At 49.2% G+C, this 22,378-nt stretch overlaps 1 protein-coding gene across 1 annotated transcript in view; it reads left to right on the plus strand.

The window, feature by feature from the left end:
- Positions 1-18,983: 18,983 nt before the first annotated feature.
- The window catches only part of LOC139237886 (mitochondrial adenyl nucleotide antiporter SLC25A23-like), a 34,505-nt gene continuing 31,110 nt past the window's right edge, over positions 18,984-22,378 (plus strand). Inside the window, exon 1 of the mRNA XM_070867151.1 lies at positions 18,984-19,454. Coding sequence (XP_070723252.1) covers positions 19,260-19,454 — 195 coding nt within the window. The 5' untranslated portion in view covers positions 18,984-19,259. The remainder of the gene's footprint in view (positions 19,455-22,378) is intronic.

The following is a 22,378-nucleotide window of genomic DNA, read 5'->3' on the forward strand; positions in this document are numbered from 1 at the left end:
TTCTGCAGCGCCATTCCCCCCACCCTCATCCCCTCCCAAAGCCCTCTTTCCAGCCGATGAAGTATTTTGCAGTGTCGCCTCATAAAGTACATGTTGACGGTGGCTCAGTGGGCAGCACTCTCAACTCCGAGTCAGAAGGTTGTGGGTTCAAGTCCCACTCCAGGGACTTGAGCACATAAATCTAGGCTGACACTCCGGTGCATTACTGAGGGAGTGCCGCACTGTCGGAGGGGTAGTACTGAGCGGGTGCCGCACTGTCGGAGGGGCACTACTGAGGGAGCACCACACTGTCGGAGGGGTAGTACTGAGAGAGCGCCGCGCTGTCGGAGGGGCAGTACTGAGGGAGCTCCGCACTGTCAGAGGGGCAGTACTGAGGGAGCGCCACACTGTCGGAGGGGCAGTACTGAGGGAGCGCCGCACTGTCGGAGGGGCAGTACTGAGGGAGCACCGTACAGTCGGAGTGGCAGTACTGAGGGAGTGCCGCACTGTCGGAGGGGCAGTTCTGAGGGAGCGCCGCACTGTCGGAAGGGCAGTACTGAGGGAGCGCCGCACTGTCGGAGGGGCAGTACTGAGGGAGCGCCGCACAGGCGGAGGGGCAGTACTGAGGGAGCGCCGCACTGGCGGAGGGGCAGTACTGAGGGAGCGCCGCACTGTCGGAGGGGCAGTACTGAGGGAGCGCCGCACTGGCGGAGGGGCAGTACTGAGGGAGCGCCGCACTGTCGGAGGGGCAGTACTGAGGGAGCGCCGCACTGGCGGAGGGGCAGTACTGAGGGAGCGCCGCACTGTTGGAGGGGCAGTGCTTCGGGAGCACTACACCGTCGGAGGGGCAGTGCACTGTCGGAGAGGCAGTGCTGAGGGAGCACTGCACTGTCGGAGGGGCAGTGCACTGTTGGAGAGGCAGTGCTGAGGGAGTGCCGCACTGTCGGAGGGACAGTGCTTAAGGAGCACTGCACTGTCGGAGGGGCAGTGCACTGTCGGAGAGGCAGTGCTGAGGGAGTGCTGCACTGTGATACAGCTGTCATAGATCCCACAACAGCAGAGATGAATGACCAATTCATTTGTTTTGGTGGTGTTGGAAACTCCGAGGTGGAAAGAATCAGAGCAGACAGGATAGAGGACTTCGGTTACGTGGAGAGGTCAGAGAAGCTGGGATTGTTCTCTTTCAAGCAGAGAAGGTTAAGCAGAGATTTAATGGAGGTGTTCAAAATCAAGAAGGGTTTTGATAAGAGTAAATAAGGAGTATCTGTTTCCAGTGTTTTGATAAGGAGGGTCCGTAACCAGGGGACACAGATTTATGGCGACTGGCAAATGAACCAGAGGGGAGATGATGAGAATGTGTTTTCCGCAGTGAGTTGTGATCATCTAGAATCCACTGCCTGGAAGGGCGGCAGAAGCTGATTCAATGGTAACAGTCAGGAATTGGATAAATACTTCAACAGGAAACATTTACAGGACCATGGGGAAAAAGCTGGTGGGAGTGGGACTAATCGGATCGCTCTTTCAAAAAGCCGGCACAGGCATGATGGGCCGAATGATCTCCTCCTGTTCTGTAAGATTTCATGAAGCCACTGAATCCAGAGTGGTAGCACCCTTTCATCCTCTGAGGGGGCCGCTCTTCAATTTCCGGCTTCATTTCACTCTTGCACTTACTGGCTTTGGTCAGCTGGCCAGGAGATCGGAGGAGCTGCGGGCGCCTCTGCTCCTGCCCTGCAAATCCGCACATCCGCAGGTCCAGGCTGCTGCAGGATCGGTGGGGAGGGCTGATTCGACAGCTTGGCTATCTTCACAGGCCATGGATGAGAATGAGGTCACACAGTGCCCGCCAGTTCACTTGATGCCAACCGCGACCTGCAAGCACCAATGGACACAATTTTGTTTCACTGATCAGTAAATCCAGGTTATGGTATAATATCTCACATTTAATTGACGAGGATTTGTATCAAGAGGAAGGCAGTAGCAGTGGTGATTTTGTACCGTTGGCTTTGTCTTACAGCCAGTGCCACTTTATTGGTTCAAACTGAGCCCCACTGAGGAGCATGGGACAATGGCAGCATCACATGGAATGACACAGTATTTACAGCACACAAACAGGCCATTTGGCCCAACAGGTCTACGTCCGTGTTTACACTCCACACAGACCTCCTTCCGCCCTTCTTTATCGAACCCCAACAATATATTGTTCAGTTCCTTTCTCCCTCATGTGTTTATCTAGCTTCCTCTTAAATGCATCCCTGCTATTTGCCTCAACCCCTCCCTGTGGTCGTGAGTTCCACATTCTCACCACTCTCTGGGTAAAGAAGTTTCACTTGAATTTCACTTGTATTTATTAGTGACTATCCTGTATTATGGCTCCCAGTTCTGGTCTCACCTGCAGGTGGATACATCCGCTCTACATCTACCTTATCAAACCCTTTCATAATCTTAAAAATCTCGATCAAGTCACTCCTCAGCCTTTCCAAATAAAAGATCCCCAGCCTGTTCGATCTTTTCTGATAGGTATAACCTCTCAGTTCTGGTAACATTCTCGTAAATCTTTTTTGCACCCTCTCCAGTGCCTCTATACCCTTTTTGTAATATAGAGACCAGAACTGTTTGCAGTGCTCCAAGTGTGGTCTAACCAAGATTCAGTACATAGGATATAGGACTCAGGAACAGGCTATTCGGCCCAACCAGTCCATGCCGGCGTTTATGCTCCACTCGAGCCTCCTCCCATCTTTCCTCATCTAAATCTATCAGCATAACCCTCTATTCCCTTCTCCCCCATACGCTTGTCCAGCCTCACCTTAAATGCATCGATACTATTCGCCTCAACCCCTCCCTGTGGCAGCGAGTTCCACATTCTCACCACTCTCTGGGTAAAGAAGTTTCTTCTGAATTCCCTATTGGATTTTTTGGTCACTATCTTATATTGATGGCCTCTAGTTATGCTCTTCCCCACAAGTGAAAACACTCTCTCTGTATCCACTCGATCAAAACCTTTCATCATTTTAAAGACCTCTATTAGGTCACCCCTCAGCCTTCTCTTTTCAAGAGAAAAGAACCCAGCCTGTTCATCCTTTCCTGATATGTATACACTCGCATTTCTGCTATCATCCTTGTAAATATTCTCTGCATCCTCTCCAGTGCTACTATTTATCCACCCTCAACTGTGCATAGTACTCTAAGTGTGGTCTAATCAAGGTTCTATACAAGTTTAACATAACTTCCCTATGTGTTGTATATGGAGAAAGAGTCAGACTGAACACTGTGAGCTCAAAGTAAAGTGTGACCTTAGTCTTTTACTGCAGGTCTCCAGAGTGCCTCTCCAACCTGTGAAGCCTCCTTAAATACCTGTGCTCCCAAGGGATTACGGGATCCCTCGGGACTCCCGGGGATGAGCCCTCTGGTGGTTGTACAGAGTAAATACAAGTTTACATATATAACAACATTCCCCCCACCCTTCCCACCCCGCCCCCAAAGTCAATAGTGTAACTATTTACAATGTGAGTCGATCTGGGGCCCTTCTTGCCCTGGTTGAGTGTCTCGGTGTGAAAGCTGGTGCTGTTGAATCATTTGTTGGGCCGGGCTGCTGTGCAGCTGGCCTTGCTGGGCTGCCTGGTGTGTTGGGCCCTGCAGGGCTGCTGTGGATGATGGGTTCTGCTTCGTGGTCAACCGTGGTGTCGGTTGCCACTGGAGTGTGTGTTGGGGGATCAAAAAAGGTCGGGTCCAAGGTGGCTTGCTCAGGATAGTCCGTGAATCTGAGTTTGATTTGGTCTAAGTGTTTCCGGTGAATGAGTCCATTTGAAAGTTTGACCCGAAACACCCTGCTCCCTTCTTTGGCCACGACAGTGCCAGGAAGCCACTTGGGACCTTGCCCATAATTTAATACAAATACAGGATCATTGAGTTCAATCTCGTGTGACACATTTGCGCTATCATGGTATGCACTTTGTTGAAGCCGCCTGCTCTCTACCTGTTCATGTAGATCAGGGTGGACTAACGAGAGCCTTGCCTTAAGTGCTCTTTTGATGAGCAGTTCAGCAGGTGGGATCCCAGTGAGTGAGTGCAGTTTCGTGCGGTAGCTAAGCAGGACTCGGGATAGGCGAGTCTGCAGTGAGTCTTCAGTTATCCTCTTCAAGCTTTGCTTGATGGTTTGCACTGCTTTTTCTGCCTGACCATTGGACGCTGGTTTAAAAGGGGCAGATGTGACATGTCTGATCCCGTTACGGATCATGAATTCTTTGAACTCAGCACTGGTAAAGCATGGCCCATTGTCGCTCACCAGGGCATCGGGTAGGCCGTGTGTGGTAAACATGGCCCTCAGGCTTTCAGTAGTGGCAGCGGACATGCCAGTCGACATTGTCTCACATTCAATCCACAAGGAACATTTTACCCAAGAACGGGCCTGCATAGTCGATGTGTACCCTAGACCACGGTTTGGAGGGCCAAGACCATAAACTTAGTGGCGCCTCCCTGGGTACATTGCTCAACTGCGAGCATGTATTACATCTGTGAATGCAGGACTGTAAGTCCGCATCGATACCGAGCCACCACACGTGGGATCTGGCTATCGCTTTCATCATTACGATGCCTGGGTGGATACTGTGGAGGTCATTGATGAAGGTGTCTCTGCCCTTCTTGGGGACCACTACACGATTGCCCCACAGAAGGCAGTGTATAGACATTTCATCTTTGCGCCGCTGGAACAGCTTTATCTCTTCCTGCATTTCCATTGGGACACTGGACCAGCTCCCGTGAAGCACACAGCTTTTGACTAGAGATAATAAGGGGTCCTGGCTTGTCCAGGTTTTGATTTGCTGGGCAGTGACGGGTAATTGCTCACTCTCAAATACTTCCATAACCATGGCTGCGCCATTTCCACCCCCATGGTGGGCAATGGCAGCCTACTGAGAGCATCGGCACAGTTTTCTGTGCCTGGCCTGTGGCGGATGGCGTAGTTGAATGCGGATAACGTGAGCGCCCATCTCTGGATGCGTACAAATGTGTTGGTATTTATCCCTTTACTCTCGGAGAACAGGGATATAAGTGACTTATGGTCAGTTTCCAATTCGAATTTCAGCCCAAACAGGTATTGATGCATTTTCTTTGCCCCATAGATACACGCTAATGATTCTTTCTCAATCATGCCGTAGGCTCTCTCAGCCTTAGACAGACTCCTGGATGCATAGGCAACCGGTTGCAGTTTCCCGAAATCATTAGCTTGTTGCAATACACACCCGACGCCATATAGAAACATAGAAACATAGAAAATAGGTGCAGGAGTAGGCCATTCGGCCCTTCTAGCCTGCACCACCATTCAATGAGTTCATGGCTGAACATTCAACTTCAGTACCCCATTCCTGCTTTCTCGCCATACCCCTTCATCCCCCTAGTAGTAAGGACCTCATCTAACTCCTTTTTGAATATATTTAGTGAATTGGCCTCAACAACTTTCTGTGGTAGAGAATTCCACAGGTTCACCACTCTCTGGGTGAAGAAGTTCCTCCGCATCTCGGTCCTAAATGGCTTACCCCTTATCCTTAGACTGTGACCTCTGGTTCTGGACTTCCCCAACATTGGGAACATTCTTCCTGCATCTAACCTGTCTAACCCCGTCAGAATTTTAAATGTTTCTATGAGGTCCCCTCTCATTCTTCTGAACTCCAGTGAACACAAGCCCAGTTGATCCAGTCTTTCTTGATAGGTCAGTCCCGCCATCCCGGGAATCAGTCTGGTGAACCTTCGCTGCACTCCCTCAATAGCAAGAATGTCCTTCCTCAGGTTAGGAGACCAAAACTGTACACAATACTCCAGGTGTGGCCTCACCAATGCCCTGTACAACTGTAGCAACACCTCCCTGCCCCTGTACTCAAATCCCCTTGCTATGAAGGCCAACATGCCATTTGCTTTCTTAACCGCCTGCTGCACCTGCATGTACCATGACACCCAGGTCTCTTTGCACCTCCCCTTTTCCTAATCTGTCACCATTCAGATAATAGTCTGTCTCTCTGTTTTTACCACCAAAGTGGATAACCTCACATTTATCCACATTATACTTCATCTGCCATGCATTTGCCCACTCACCTAACCTATCCAAGTCGCTCTGCAGCCTCACAGCATCCTCCTCGCAGCTCACACTGCCACCCAACTTAGTGTCATCCGCAAATTTGGAGATACTACATTTAATCCCCTCATCTAAATCATTAATGTACAGTGTAAACAGCTGGGGCCCCAGCACAGAACCTTGCGGTACCCCACTAGTCACTGCCTGCCATTCTGAAAAGTACCCATTTACTCCTACTCTTTGCTTCCTGTCTGACAACCAGTTCTCAATCCATGTCAGTACACTACCCCCAATCCCATGTGCTCTAACTTTGCACATCAATCTCTTGTGTGGGACCTTGTCGAACGCCTTCTGAAATGCCGACACATCACATGCTAGTACCAAACGCTTACATGGATCATACAACACAAGCAATTTGTTTGAGCATAACAATTTTCTAGCTTTTACAAAGGCATTTTCTTGGCTTTTGCCCCAAACACATTCATCCTCTTTGCGTAGTAAGACATGTAGTGGTTCTAACAGTGTGCTGAGACCCGGTAAGAAGTTACCAAAGTAGTTCAGGAGTCCCAGAAATAACCGCAGCTCCGTCACGTTCTGTGGCCTCGGTGCGTTCTCGATTGCCTCCATCTTCGCGTTGGTGGGCCTGATGCCGTCCGCCGCAATTCTCCTTCCCAGGAACTCCACTTCAGGTGCCAGGAAAATGCACTTCGAATGTTTTAACCTGAGCCCCATGCGGTTAAGTCGACTAAGAACCTCCTCCAGGTTCTGCAGATGCTCGACTGTGTTCTGACCTGTGACCAAGATGTCGTTCTGGAAGACCACGGTGTGCGGGACCGACTTCAGTAAGCTTTCCATGTTTCTCTGGAATATCGCCGCCGCCGATTGGATTCCAAACTGGCATCTGTTATAAACAAAAAGACCTTTGTGCGTGTTGATGCAGGTGAGGGCCTTTGATGATTCCTCCAGTTCCTGCGTCATATAGGCTGACGTCAGATCCAGCTTCATGAATGTCTTTCCTCCCGCCAGCGTTGCAAAGAGGTCGTCGGTCTTTGGTAGTGGGTATTTGTCCTGCAGGGAGAAATGATTGATAGTTACTTTGTAATCGCCACAGATTCTGATGGTGACGTCTCCCTTGAGGAGTGGGACGATAGGACTGGCCCACTCGTTGAACTCGATCGGGGAAATTATGCCCTCTCTTTGCAGCCGGTCTAGATCGATCTCTACCCTTTCTCTCATCATGTACGGTACTGCTCTCGCCTTGTGAAGGATGGGTCGCGCCCCCGGAATTAGGTGAATCTGCAATTTTGCTCCTTGGAATTTCCCGATGTCTGGTTCGAACAGCGAAGGAAATTTGTTTAAGACCTGGGCACACGAGGTGTCGTCAGCGGGCGATTGCGCTCAGATGTCGTTCCAGTTCCAGCGTATCTTTCCCAGCCAGCTCCTGCTGAGCAGCGTGAGACCATCACCCGGTACCACCCAGAGTGGTAGCTTGTGCACCGCTCCATCGTAGGAGACCTTTACAGTAGCACTGCCAATTACAGGAATCAGTTCTTTAGTGTAAGTTCTTAGTTTTGTGCGAACTGGAGTTAAGACTGGCCTTGAGGCCTTGAGGCACCACAACCTTTCGAAAGTCTTTTTGCCCATGACGGACTAGCTCGCATCCGTGTCCAGCTCCATTGACACCGGGAGTCCATTTAGTTCAACATTCAGCATTATCGGGGGACAATTCGTGGTGAATTTGTACACCCTATGTACCTCTGCCTCCTCGATCTGAGACTCTGGTTCATCGTGATCCTCCGTGGATCTGTCCTCCTCTGCAACATGGTGGTTTGCAGGTTTAACAGGCTTTGCAGCTCGCCTGCACACTCGTTGGAGGTGTCCCATTGTTCCACAGCCCTTGCAAATGTACTCTTTGAATCGGCATGAATGGAAATGATGATCACCCCCGCAGTGCCAACAAGGTGTTAATGGCCTTGCATTCATCACACTTGATGGTGGACTCTGAGACATCTGCGGACGTGCAGCTGCAGGTATGTGTGACCTGCCTTGTACGTTACGATTTGAAAACAACATCACTTTGTTCACAGTACTTGTAGCAGCACTTGTGTGCTGAGAGATTTGCTTTGTATTGTCACTGGTGGCAATGAACGCCTGGGCTATCACTATGGCCTTACTCAAGGTTGGGGTCTCTACAGTCAAAAGTTTGCGAAGTATGGTTTCGTGGCCAGTGCCAAATACAAAAAAGTCTCTGAGCATGTGCTCCAAATGTCTTTCAAATTTGCAATGTCCTGCAAGACGTCTTAGCTCGGCGACATAACTCGCCACTTCCTGGCCTTCAGACCTTTTGTAGGTGTAGAACCGGTATCTCGCCATCAGAATGCTTTCCTTCGGGTTCAAATGCTCTCGGACCAGTGTGCACAAATTGTCGTACGATTTCTCCGTGGGTTTCGCTGGATTGAGCAGATTCTTCATGAGGCCATACGTTGGTGCCCCACAGACGGTGAGGAGGATCGCCCTTCGTTTGGCAGCGCTCTCTTCCCCATCTAGCTCATTGGCCACGAAGTATTGGTCGAGTCGCTCCACAAAAGTTTCCCAATTATCTCCCTCCGAAAATTTCTCCAGGATGCCCACTGTTCTCTGCATCTTTGGGTTCGTTATCTGTATCTCGTCGCCAGTTGTTGTGTCTGGAGAAAGAGTCAGACTGAACACTGTGAGCTCAAAGTAAAGTGTGACCTTAGTCTTTTATTGCAGGTCTCCAGAGTGCCTCTCCAACCTGTGAAGCCTACTTAAATATCTGTGCTCCCAAGGGATTATGGGATCCCTCGGGACTCCAGGAGATGAGCCTTCTGGTGGTTGTACAGAGTAAATACAAGTTTACATATATAACACTATGTTTCAATTCTCTCCCTCGAGAAATGAACCCCAGTGCTTTGTTTGCTTTTTTATGGTCTTATTAACCTGTGTTGCTAATTTTAGTGATTTGTGTATCTGTATCCCCAGGTACCCTCCCAAGTTTATTAATTCTTCCTGTATTTTGTCACAGCTCTCCTCAAGATTAATTATATCTCAATTTGGAGTCATCCACAAATTTTGAAATTATACTTCCAATTCCCGAGTACAAATTGTTTGTGTAAATGGTGAACAACACTGGTTCCAGCACCGATCCTTGTGAAACTTCACTTCCCACGATTTGCGAATTTGAGTAACGACCTTTAACCCTTCCTCTCTGTTTTCTGTTTTGTAGCCAGATTGATATCCAGCACGAATGTCGATTTGGAATATCTCCTCCAATCAATAAAGGGATTGGTGAACGGGTCATTTCATCGCCTGTCTCTGGTGTTTTCAGGAGGGTTGTATGACTCAGTAATCACTGAACCTGTCAGGTAAGATGGATAAGGCAGTGACTGATGTAAAAGTTTGAAGGTTGTAGTTTTGGGCAGAGGAATTAAACCTGAACATTTAACAATGAATTTGTTTCTCCTCCAATTCTCTCTTCTTCCGTCTCTCCTGATTGCGCCAGTTTGCACTACAGGCATTGGTGAGCCACCATGCACCAGCCAATGGGTCATTGCTGACCTTGGACAGTGCCAGTGATTATTGTCAGAGTCTGTGAGTCCCGGCCTCACCTGAAGCAACAGGTATGCACCTCCAGGAGGGGCCCCAATCAAAACATAAAAACATAAGAAATAGGAGCAGGAGTCGGCCATTTGGCCCCTTGAGCCTGTTCCGCCATTTAATATGATCATGGCTGATCCAATCATGGACTCAGCTCCACTTCCCCGCCCGCTCCCCATAACCCTTGATTCCCTTATCGCTCAAAAATCTGTCTATCTCCGCCTTAAATATATTCAATGACCCAGCCTCCACAGCTCTCTGGGGTAGAGAATTCCACAGATTCAGAACCCTCTGAGAAAAGAAATTCTTCATCTCCGTCTTAAATGGGCAGCCCCTTATTCTGAAACTATGCCCCCTAGTTCTAGATTCCCCCACGAGGGGAAACATCCTCTCTGCATCTACCCCGTCCAGCCCCCTCAGAATCTTATACATTTCAATAAGATCCCCTCTCATTCTTCTAAACTCCAATGAATATAGGCCTAACCTGCTCACCCTTTCTTCATAAGTCAACCCCTTCATCTCAGCACTTACAGGCACTCTTCTAGTTTTTGTGGAAGAATCGCAGGAGAGAAGGATCAAGGCAGTCGACCTCGAGGACAGAGGCAAGATGGCATCCCTGCTGCAGTGAGGTGCAGCGTGGCTGGAAAAAAAAGATGGCCGCGGCCATATCATGAGGTGCAACACTGAGCGACCAACATGTGGTGTCTAACAAAGGATTCGATTGGGATAAAGCCAGCAGGGTTCTCTTAAAGGAGACTTGCAACCAACTGAATTTAAAGAGATACTGTATGCATGGCAATCAATGTAATGAACCGATTAAGATTGTGAACAAAATGTTGTTGCGAGATGTCGGGAATAGAGTGTCTCCAAAAGTAGCAAGCGAGCGAATTCGGAAGGGTAAAGGGCCTGATCCTGATGCCCTGCCTCAAGCGTCCTCACAAGTTACAGGCCAGCAACCTCAGGAGGGTGAAGGCACTGATCCTGATACCCCGCCCCAGGTCTATCCCACACTGTATGCACCCGATGGCACTATTCGCCACGGACCTGGAAACGAAAACGGCGCCAATACGCGCAGTTGGCCGCCGTTGCCCACCACCCGGGTGGAGACAGCGCAGCCCTCAGACCCAGTCGCTACCTCGGCCATGTCCGGGAGCGAAAGGTCAGAACCAACGAGTTCCCCAAACGGGACCTGGAACAGCCAGGTTCCCAACACCGTTAGAGAGCAGGCAGAAGATTCTGCAGCCCTCAAAGGAGGACAGGGAGGCCACACACATCTGTGGCTCTGCCCACCACTAGGCAACGGCAAAAGCCCCGAGTCCTGGCTAGGTGAGTGAACCAAGCCCGCCCCGCTAGCAGCGGGTGCAGCGCCACCATCAGACAACTAGGACCCCGTCCGGTTGCTCTGGAACCAGCGTCCTCGCATACCTGTACTGCTACCTCAGTACTCACCATGACTGAACCATGAATGCAATCCAGCCAATCCTGATGCACGACCACAAAACGTCACTGAACCAAGGTGTCACTTTACAAACTGTAACTTCCTTTCTTTGTAATTGCACTGTGTCTGATCCTGTATGTTAATGTAATGGGCCTGCTGCATGATCTCGCTGTGGGTGTGGAGGGGAGGGGGGGGGCAGGGGGAAATGGATGTATGTAGCCATGGACACACACATAGATCACACCCAGAACCCACTGGAACTTCCACTGCATCATCAAACCATCCAAACTGATAACCACGACCCAACGTTGTGGCAAAAGGACTTGGGGGCTTACCAGGGAGAGAGCCAAGCCAAAGCACAGCCAAGGTGCAAAGGTAATCGGCACAAAGGACTTGGGGGAGAGTGATGCTATATATGCAGACTGTAGATATACTCTCTGTGTAGTCACTGTATAGTTGCATAAGATGGAGACTTGTTACCTGATGTACTATCAATAAGGTTTACACTGTGTATATACTATGCTGGCACCACTAGAGGGTGCAACTGGTGGAGACCGGGGTTTCCTGCCCCTGTGGCAGAGGCTGTCCACCAGAGGGCACTGCGGTGGGAGACCTGAGGGTCACCTGCAGAGGTGTACAGGGCCCAGTATAAAAGGCTGTCCAACATACTTGTGCCTCACTCTGGAGTTACGAATAAAGGACCAAGGTCACTACAGTTCGAGTACAACACATTGCCTCGTGGAGTCATTCATAAGTGCATTACAAACATAATAAGATTTACGAGGATGTTGCCAGGAGTGGAGAATCTAAGCTGTGAGGACAGATTAGATAGGCTGGATTTGTTTTCATTAGAACAGAGGAGGCTGAGGGGAGACCTCATTGAGGTATAAAATTATGAGGGGCCTGGATATAATGGATAGAAAGGGCCTATTTCCCTAAGCAGAGGGGTCAACAACCAGGGGGCATAAATTTAAAGTAATTGGTAAAAGGTTTAGAGGGGATTTGAGGGGAAATTTCTTCACGCAGAGGGTGGTGGGAGTCTGGAACTCATTGTCTGGGTGGTAGAGGCAGAAACCCTCACCACATTTAACAAGTACTTGGATGTGCGCTTGAAGTGCTGTAACCTGCAGGGCTATGGACCAAGAGCTGGAAAGTGGGATTAGGCTGGATAGCTCTTTGTCGGCCGATGCGGATATGATGGGTCGAAATGGCCTCCTTCCGTGCTGTAAACTTCGAGGATTCTATATTCCTTTGCAGGTTTTTTGTGACCTCCTCACAACCTGCTTTCCCACCCATCTTTGTATCATTTGCAAACTTGGCTTTATTACACTTGGTCCCTTCATCCAAGTCATTAATATAGATTGTAAATAGTTGGGGTCCCAGCACCGATCCCTGCGGCACCCCACTAGTTACTGGTTGCCAACCAGAGAATGAACCATTTATCCTGACTCTCTGTTCTCTGTTAGTTAGCCAATCCTCTATCCATGCTAATATATTACCTCCAACCCTGTGAACCTTTATCTTGTGCAGTAACCTTTTATGTGGCACCTTGTCAAATGCCTTCTGGAAGTCCCAATACACCACATCCACTGGTTCCCCTTTATCCACCCTGCTTATTACATTCTCAAAGAGCTCCAGCAAATTTGTCAAACATGACTTCCCCTTCATAAATCCATGCTGCCTCTGCTTGATTGAATTATACTTTTCCAAATGTCCTGCTACTGCCTCCTTAACAATGGACTCCAGCAATTTCCCAAAGACAGATGTTCGGCTAACTGGTCTATAGTTTCCTGCTTTTTGTCTGCCTCCTTTTTTAAAACACGGTGTTACATTTGCAGTTTTCCAATGTGCTGGGACCTCCCTAGAATCCAGGGAATTTTGGTAGATCACAACCAATGCATCCACAATCCCTGCCGCTACTTCTTTTACCGAGTACTTTTCCTTTAGTGATTGTGATTGTATTTAGTTCCCCCCCCCCGCAATAGCCCCTTGATTATCCATTATTGGGATGTTTTTAGTGTCTTCTACTGTGAAGACCGATACAAAATATTTGTTCAAAGTCTCTGCCATTTCCCTGTTCCCCATTATTAATTCCCCATCCTCTAAGGGACCAACATTTACTTTAGTTACTCTCTTCCTTTTTATATACCTGTAGAAGGTCTCACAATCTGTTTTGATACTATCTGAACTATGTTTCCCTTCCCAACCACAAGGGGAGTGAGGCCCACTCAATGCAGCAGCTGAGCGAGCTCATTCTGCCCGAATGGGGCACTGTCCTGACCCCGTCCTCACCTCTCCAGCTCAAGTGTTGGAGAATTTACCTCTCGGCCACCGGGCTTTCTGTTATATCTTCAGATGCTCTGATAAAGACTCCACGAGAAAACGTGTTGTGCTTGAACTGTAGTGACCTTAGTCCATTTAAAGTAACTCCAGAGTGAGGATCACACCTGGTGGCCTGCCTTTTATACGAGGCCAGGCACACCTGTGCAGGTAACCTACAAGTCTCCCACTGCATTACCCTCTGGTGGCACACCTTATAATAGTTCAAGCAGTAAACATGTGGGATACATGACATCATTCTCCCCCAAGTCCTTAGTGCAAATTGCCTTTGCATTGACGGTGTTCTGGGCTTAGCTCTATCTGGTTGACCCTTGGAGGGTCGTTTCCAGCTTGGGTAAGTAGGCGGTGTTTCATTGGCAGTAGAGTTGCTGGTGGTTTTTGTTTGGGCGTCCATGACCACACCATTCTCTCCGCCCCGCCCCCCACATACAGATTGTGCTGTTGGCTCATTACATTCATATACATTCAAGTCCAAAAAAAAATTTGCATTTACAGCATTACATTTGTGGTACCATGGTGAGGTAAGTACATTTGAATGGTGAGGTACATACTTGGAATATACTTGGAGTGAGTGCTGGGGTCAGTGTTTGAGGACAAACTAGTGCCAGAACTGCTGGATGGTGTCCAGGTAGTCTGGTGGCGGCGCGGTGCCCAGTGCTGGCAGTGGGAACCTGGTTGGCTCAAATTGCCTGCTCTCACGGCTTTTGCCATTGCTCCTAGCATCGGGCAGGTTCACAGATGCCTGTGACCTCCCTGTCCTCTCCTTCCGCCCCAGGTCGCTGCTGCTTCCTGAGGAGCAGTCGCCTAGCAGTGCACAGGGAACTGCTGACTCGCTTGTCTAGTTTGGGATCCTGGCTGGTCCCGGTCCCATTTGGGAGAACCGTTGCAGGTGACCTTTCGTTCCCGGGTGTAGCCATGGTAGCGATAGGGTCTGGGGGCTGCGCCTTAGCGCGGTTTGCTCTTTCAGGCTCGTGGCGGTTGGTGCCATCGGGTGCCTGAGGGCTGAGAGGTGGAGCCGATCGGAGGCAAGGTATCGACACCGGTGCCGTTGCCCTCCTGAGATCGCTTGCTCTGCAGCTTGTCTATATTAGCTGCTTGTGGCCACACTCCATGGTGCATCACTCTGGTCCCAGGGACGCAGGCTACAGCATTGGATAGCTCGCTGGACCTGTGCGCTCCCGATGGGTGTTTGCCCATTGCATTAACTGAATGCAATAGAAATCCCAAAGCTGCTGATTGGTGTTTGCGTACAATATATTGGGTGCCAGCGCCCCTATTGTATCTCACTCGGTGGAGGGTCTGTCCTTCACATATTAGCCCCACAAACTGAGGTATATCAACCGGCTATTCTCCCATGGGAGGATCACATTGTCCTCCCTCTGCCCCGAGAATTCACTGGCCAGGCTCAAATATGACCCTGTGAAACTGTAACCCCCGCATGAGTCAGTGCCTTCAGGAGATAAGGCAGAAAATAAAGGATGATTCCATAGGGAACAGGAGGAAGCCATTCAGCCCTTCGAGCCTGTTCTGCTCTTCAATTAGATCATGGCTGATCTGTATCTTAATTCGCCATTTACTCGCTTTAATGTACGCAGCTGTGAGTATGCTCACAGGTGTGATGAGTTGGGAGTGGCTTAGCCAGTCATGTGATGTTCACAAGACTCAATAAAACCCCGGCCAGTTGGGTTCAGGGGATCCACGATGGGGCAGGTGGTTGTGAGCCTGGTAATGTGTAGTGTGATTGTTAAACCTTTTGCGAATAAACCAGCTAGTTCTTTGTAGCAATGTGTTGCTGTGAATTCCTAAGCAATGAGCCCATGAAGCAAATACATTACAGGCACCTTGGTTCTGTAACTCTTGCCCAACAAAAACCTGTTGCTCTCAGTTTAGTGCCGACCCCGAGACAGTGGGATTGAGAGAGGAGCTGGGAAGGTATCGCATGCCATGTTCTACCGTGCACAGCAGCAAAGGAAAGGGGCAGAAGGAATACAATAGAAAAATTAATAACGGAAAGGGGTGGGGGAAGAAAATGGCCAAGAATTGCATTCGCCTGACACGGAACAGTTCCTGGTTGGATCAGAGCGTTTCCCAGGGTGCAGCTCGCATGGTGCACCTTATATCCATTGAGCCCGGATCACAGTCACCTGCTAATCTAAACACTTATGTTAAGTGCTAACAGATGTCTAGGAGAAACATAAAAGGACCTTCATGTGCATGGAATGATCTACCAGTTTTGCACAGCCTGCATTATCTGGGCTGTCTCACTCCACCCACTTCACATCCTTTCACCAATGGGATGTTGAGCTAAAGCCATAAGGTTGATGTTATGTTTTACGTTCTGTGGTTCGCAGAGACACTGGTTAGGGGGGGGTGGCGAGATAGATACTCAATAGCACAGCAATCAGGAAAGTAGTTCTTTTTTTAATGTTCTCAGAGTTTAATCTTTTAATTTGTATTAATTTTATCCTTTCTGGAAAGCAACTGAAACACTGATTTATATCAAAGCTGTGCTGTTTGGTTCAAGTGAATTAGCACAAAGTCATCTGTTTAATCACCAAGAGTGATTTTTATGCACTTAATAAATTAAAAGCAGCCTTGTGTTGACATTTTTAGTGGGTTGTTGACTTTTGCCAGCGTTATCAATGTGTCACATGATCTCGATGGGCGGGTTCGAGTCTGGACATAGCTGGGAGACCGCTCTGTGTTGGTGAAAGGATATACAGCACACAGTGCCTTTCTCCACCACCACACATCCCAAATTACAGCCAATGAAGCACTTTTGGAGTGTAGTCACTGTTGTAATGTGGGAAACGCGGCAGCCAATTTGCACACAGCAAGCTCCCACAAACAGCAATGTGATAATGACCCAGATAATCTGTTTTCGTGATGTTGATTGAGGGATAAATATTGGTTTTAGTCCCCCCTCCCGCCCCGCTTTTAGCCAGGGGCACTTGTATAATTTCTCTTTTTAGTGCCCGAAAACCCCCCACCCCCCACCCCAAAAAAAGGGGCACCGGAAAAAATGTATTTTGGAGTGTGCCCCCCCTTGCAGGGGGTATTTGTTTAAAGTGCACAACTAAAATAGTTGATGAGTTGGGAGTGGCTTAGCCAGTCATGTGATGTTCACAAGACTCAATAAAACCCCGGCCAGTGGGGTTCGGGGGATTCATGATAGGGCAGGTGGTTGTGAGCCTGGTGGATGAACCGGTAATGTGTAGTGTGATTGTTAAACCTTTTGCTAATAAACCAACTAATTCTTAATAGCAATGTGTTGCTGTGCATTCTTAAGCAATGAGCCCCTGAAGTAAATACATTGCACAGGTCAGTACGGCTGAGTCCAATGAAACGCTCTTTAGTCATTGATCTGTCACTGGTCCTGGCACTGTGGCCTGAGGCCACTCAGTGCTTCGCCCAACTCTGATATAACTGCTCTGATTCGCACTAATCAGATCAATGACTCTTGGACTGAGGGAGGCCCTCTCGAGTCTCTAATGGAGCGCACTCAGGGACGTCCTCTCCCGCGAACACACAATTTGTTTTATTTCTTCCCGGGATGTGGGCCACTCAGCATTTATTGCCCATCCCTAATTGCCCCCGGAGAATGTGGTGGTGAGCCGCCTTGAACCGCTGCAGTCCCGTTTGTTCTCTCTTTCCCCTCCCCCTTTCAGTGCTGGTTAACAATCTGTTCTTTCCAAACACTCTCCAGTTCTGACGAAGGGTCACCGACCCGAAACGTTAACTCTGTTTTTCTCCCCACAGATGCTGCCTGGCCCGCTGAAATTTCCAGCATTTTCTGTTTTTATTCCAGATTCCAGCATCCCCAGTATTTTGCTTTTGTAAATTCCAGCGCACTTTGATGCTCCTTCAATCCCACACCACAATCGAATCTCCTCAGCTGTGGCTCAGTTGTTAGCACCCTCAAAATGCCTCGATTTCAAAATTCTCATCTTTGTTTTCAAATCCCTCCATGGCAAATTAAACTTTAAACTTAAATGATCAAATTAAAATTTGGTTGCTGGCGGTGATGATACACTCCAGTCCCTCTGGCGTCCACCTCTGGTGGAAGGCCGCGAGCGTACCAGTGGACACCACGTGCTCACTCCCAACTCATCCAACCTGTGAGCATCCTCACAGGGGCACACATTACACCCAGTAATGCCGGGAGCCAGCCAATCTCAAAGTGGCCTGGGGTCTGGGGAGGTGGGGGAGCTATTCAGCTCAACAAGCCCAAACGAGGGATTGGAACAACAAGCGGGGAGTTCCTGCTCCTGATGACTGGTCAGTGACCCGTGCTGGGAAGGGTGTGTGAGTGTGGACATCCGGTGATTCTGATTCAGGCACGTGTTCAGTCGTGATCTCTACGGTTCCTCCATTGTGTCGCTCCCCACGACTGAATAGTCTTCGCTCCGGGCTCACAGACGACAAAAGACTCCCAGCTTCCTATTCAACAGTTTTCAGGACATTGCGCCCATTAACTCCCTCTCTGTGATTGGTTTGTGTCTTGATTCTCTCCCTCCCCCCGTTACCCCTCCTTCTCCCCCTTACCCTCTTTATTTTCCCCAAACCTGACCAAATACTGCCTGTTCAAGGTTTTGATGAAGGCTCAAAGGGTCAACAGAGTCATAGAATGATATGGTACAGAAGGCCACTCAGCCCATCGCGCCTATCCTGAATGGCCTCCTTCTGTGCCATTCCAATAACCTGACTTTTCTCTTTAGAGACAGATGACCCACAATCTAATTTCTGCTTTTATTCTGACATGATAAAACTAGCGACAAGTCTCACGCGCCCCTGACGTGAAGGAGGCCAAGACTGTTCCATCATGTGGCTCAGTGGGCAGCACTTTCGCCTCGGAGTCAGAAGGTTGTGGGTTCAAGTGCAGTGCTGAGGGAGTGCTGCACTGTCGGAGGGGCAGTACTGAGGGAGTGCCGCACTGTCAGAGGGGCAGTACTGAGGGAGTGCCGCACTGTCGGAGGGGCAGTACTGAGGGAGTGCCGCACTGTCGGAGGGGCAGTACTGAGGGAGTGCCGCACTGTCGGAGGGGCAGTACTGAGGGAGTGCCGCACTGTCGGAGGGGCAGTACTGAGGGAGTGCCGCACTGTCGGAGGGGCAGTACTGAGGGAGTGCCGCACTGTCGGAGGGGCAGTACTGAGGGAGCGCCGCACTGTCGGAGGTGCCGTCTTTCAGATGAAATGTTAAACCGAAGCCCTGTCTGTCCTCTAATTGCCACTATTTCGCAGAAGAGCAGGGGAGTTCTCGCCTGGGGTCAATATTTATACCTCAATCAACATAACAAAAAAACTGATTATCTGGTCATTCCCATATTGTTGTTTGTGGGAGCTTGCTGCGTGCAAATTGGCTGCTGCATTTCCCATATTACCACAGCGACTACACTCCAAAAAAGTAATTAAACTGCTGTAAAGTGCTTTAAGACGTCAGGTGGTCATGAAAAGGCGCTATATAAATTCAAGTATTTCTGTCGAAGAATTGAGGTAGGAGGTGACATAAAACAGCAGATTGAGCTTTGAACACTCTCCCCTGGCGTTTTAACTCTACTCACAGCTTCCTCGTCGAGTCGCGGACAGTAACTGTTGCAGCTGGTTCTGTGGGAGGGGGAGCGTGCTGGCCAGATTGCTTTGGTATGATCAGAGGGTAGTAAGGCCAGCCCCTGATAATGTCTGCCCGGGGTCAGGGGAACCCACGACTTCTGTGGCTCCGCTCTGCTGATCCACACTTCATGCCAAAGCTCACAGCTTCCTCAGTGGCCGGGACTCGGTGCTGTGTCTCGCCAGCGAATGTGTAGTCAGTCGCAGCCTGTTGGAAATGGGGAAACCTTTGTGGAGGTGGAGAGTAACATCCGCGGCAGGAACCGGCGACGAACAGGACGCCGAGAGGGAGAAGAAATGGGCAGAGCTCTTCCAGCAGTTCGATACCAATAAGGATGGGCGTGTGGACATGACTGAGCTGGGCGAGGGCCTGAGGTCGATGGGCATGTTGACAAGAGCAGACACTGAGCAGGCACAGTATATTTCATTTAATGTTCTAAGCCTCAAACCGGAATCGAAATCCACCCATCCGAAGCGAGCCAACCTTTTCATCTTCCTGGGGAACCATTCCATCTCACCACCTGCGAGCAGAGGCAGGAGTTTGTCCTCAGAGAGGTTGCTTTACATGGTGTTTGCTAGCCAGGGACCTCATCGCAGCTCCCATCACACACAAACACCAGGGGATCGATCTGTGAGCTCTCAGGTTGTAGCAGGAACTGTGAGGTACGGTACACAGGTTGGCCGCCGTCAACCTGCATAACTTAACCCTTCACTAACAGCTCTCTCGAAGGCATGAGCACATTTAGTTTCAAGACTTGCATTTATATAGCACCTTTCATCACCACCGGACATCTCACAGCGCTTTACAGCCAATGAACTCCTTTTGGAGTGTCGTCACTGTTGTAATGTGGGAAGTTCTTTCTGCCTCTGTCTCTCTTTCGCTCTCTCTTTAAGTGGAAATTATTTTTTTATTCATTCCAGAATGTGGGCATCGCTGACAAGGGTCAGTATTTATTGCCCATCCCTAACTGCCCGTGAGCCGCCTTCTGGAACCGCTGCAGTCCGTGTGGTGAAGGTGCTCCCGCAGTGCTGTTAGGGAGGGAGTTCCAGGATTTTGACCCAGCGACGATGAAGGAACAGCCGATATATTTCCAAGTCAGGATGGTGTGTGACTTAGGGGAGAACTTGCAGGTGATGGTGTTCCCACACACCTGCTGCCCTTGTGCTTGTAGGTGGTAGAGGTTGCGGGTTTGGGAGGTGCTGCTTAAGAAACCGTGGTGTCTGCAGCCAGGGGGCGCCGGTGGTGGAGGGAGTGAATGTTGAAGGTGGTGGATGGGGGGCCAATCAAGCGGCTGCTTTGTCCTGGATGGTGTCGAGCTTCTTGAGTGTTGTTGGAGCTGCACTCATCCAGGCAAGTGGAGAGTATTCCATCACACTCCTGACTTGTGCCTTGGAGATGGTGGAAAGGCTTTGGGGAGTCAGGAGGTGAGACACTCACCGCAGAATACCCAGCCTCTGACCTGCTCTTGTAGCCACAGTATTTATGTGGCTGGTCCAGCTAAGCTTCTGGTCAATGATGACCCCCAGGATATTGGTGGTGGGGGATTCGGCAATGGTAATGCCATTGAATGTCAAGGGGCAGTGGTTAGACTCTTGCTTGTTGGAGATAGTCATTGTCTGGCACTTGTGTGGTGTCAATGTTACTTGCCAGTTATCAGCCCAAGCCAGAATGTCATCCAGGTCTTGCTGCATGTGGGCACGGACTGCTTCATTATCTGAGGAGTTGCGAATGGAACTGAACACTGTGCAATTATCAGTGAACATCTCCACATCTGACCTTATGATAGAGGGAAGGTCATTGAATAAGCAGCTGAAGATGGTTGGGCCTAGGACACTGCCCTGAGGAACTCCTGCAGCGATGTTCTGGGGCTGGGACCTCCAACAACCATCATCCTTGGTATGACTCCAGCCAGTGGAGAGCCCCCCCCCCCCCCCCCACCTTGCCGATTCCCATTGACGTAACTTTTTCTCGGGCTCCTTAATGTCACATTCGGTCAAAATGCTCAGGCAGTCACTCTCACCTCACCTCTGGAATTCAGCTCATTTGTCCATATTTGGATCAAGGTCTGGAGCCGAGTGGTCCTGGCGAAAGTGGTGGGACAGTCAGTCCTGTTACACATACAGTCAGTGTAAGGTCATACCGAAAACCTAACATTTGGTGACGAAAATGGGATAATCGGATAACAAAGCTGCAATTTTTGTTGGTGAATGATTCAGTCAACTGACACGAGAGACTTTGAGAGCTTCTCTGTTTTGATTAACAGCTAAAAATCCAAGATAAATTACAAGCACACTTGGTTGAACTGCCAGAGTCCAGATGACTGCGCCTATGGGAATAATAAGGCATTTGAGGGAGTTTCAACGCAACCATGAATGCGCATGAGGAACGGCTAGAAATGTTTTTCTCTGCAAATAGTATCATCAAAGTCCCCAATGATGAAAACCATAACCGGGTGGTGGTGGAAAGAAAACGGGCGATTTTCTTAAGTGAAGCAGGGCCCGAGGTGTATGAAACCCTGAAAATGTTGCTTGTGCCTGTCAAGCCAAAGGACACAACTCTTAAGCACAGCACTACAGTCCTGAGCCCCTGGAAATTGCTGAAAGTTATCGTTTCGGAACACAAGATCAGTTAACTGATGAGAATATCAGTGAGTACATTGTAGCATTAAAAAAGCTATCCATTCACTGTCATTTTGGAACCTTTCAGGACCGAGCATTGCGAGACCGCTTTGTTTGTGGGATGAAAAATGATGCGATCAGAAGAAAGTTATTGACAACTCCTAACTTAACTTTTAATTTAGCTTGTCAGACAGCTATATCAATGGACATGGCCGACCAATATTCCCGAGAATTTTGTACCATTTCTAGTCATCAGACAACCGAGGTGAATTGCCTGCAGGTTAAAAGGCAGTTGGGCCCCAAGGTCTGAGCAACTGACCATGGTAACAAAGCATTGAAGTCATGCTATCGGTGTCTGGGACAACACATCGCTCAAAGTTGTCCATATGTGAAGGCAGAGTGTTTCTTCTGCAGGTAAACTGGGCATCTTGCGAAGGCATGCCGACTGAAGAGTAAACCAACTTTCAAAGCTATAAGTAGAAATCCCCGGAGACTACATAGCATGGAAGAAAAACAACAGGATGAGGAGGTTTTAGAGCTACACATCATCAGGAGCACGAGGTTATCTAACAGCGATTCAAAAAGTATCATCATTCACGTAGATATTGCAGGAATCAAGATACCCATGGAAATTGACACTGGTGCATCCGTGAGTGTCGTACCGATATCACTACACTTCAACAAATTGTGTGATTTCCCATTGGAGAAATCCAAGAT

Source organism: Pristiophorus japonicus, chromosome 24 (genome assembly GCF_044704955.1).
Source record: "Pristiophorus japonicus isolate sPriJap1 chromosome 24, sPriJap1.hap1, whole genome shotgun sequence".
NCBI lineage: Eukaryota > Metazoa > Chordata > Chondrichthyes > Pristiophoridae > Pristiophorus > Pristiophorus japonicus.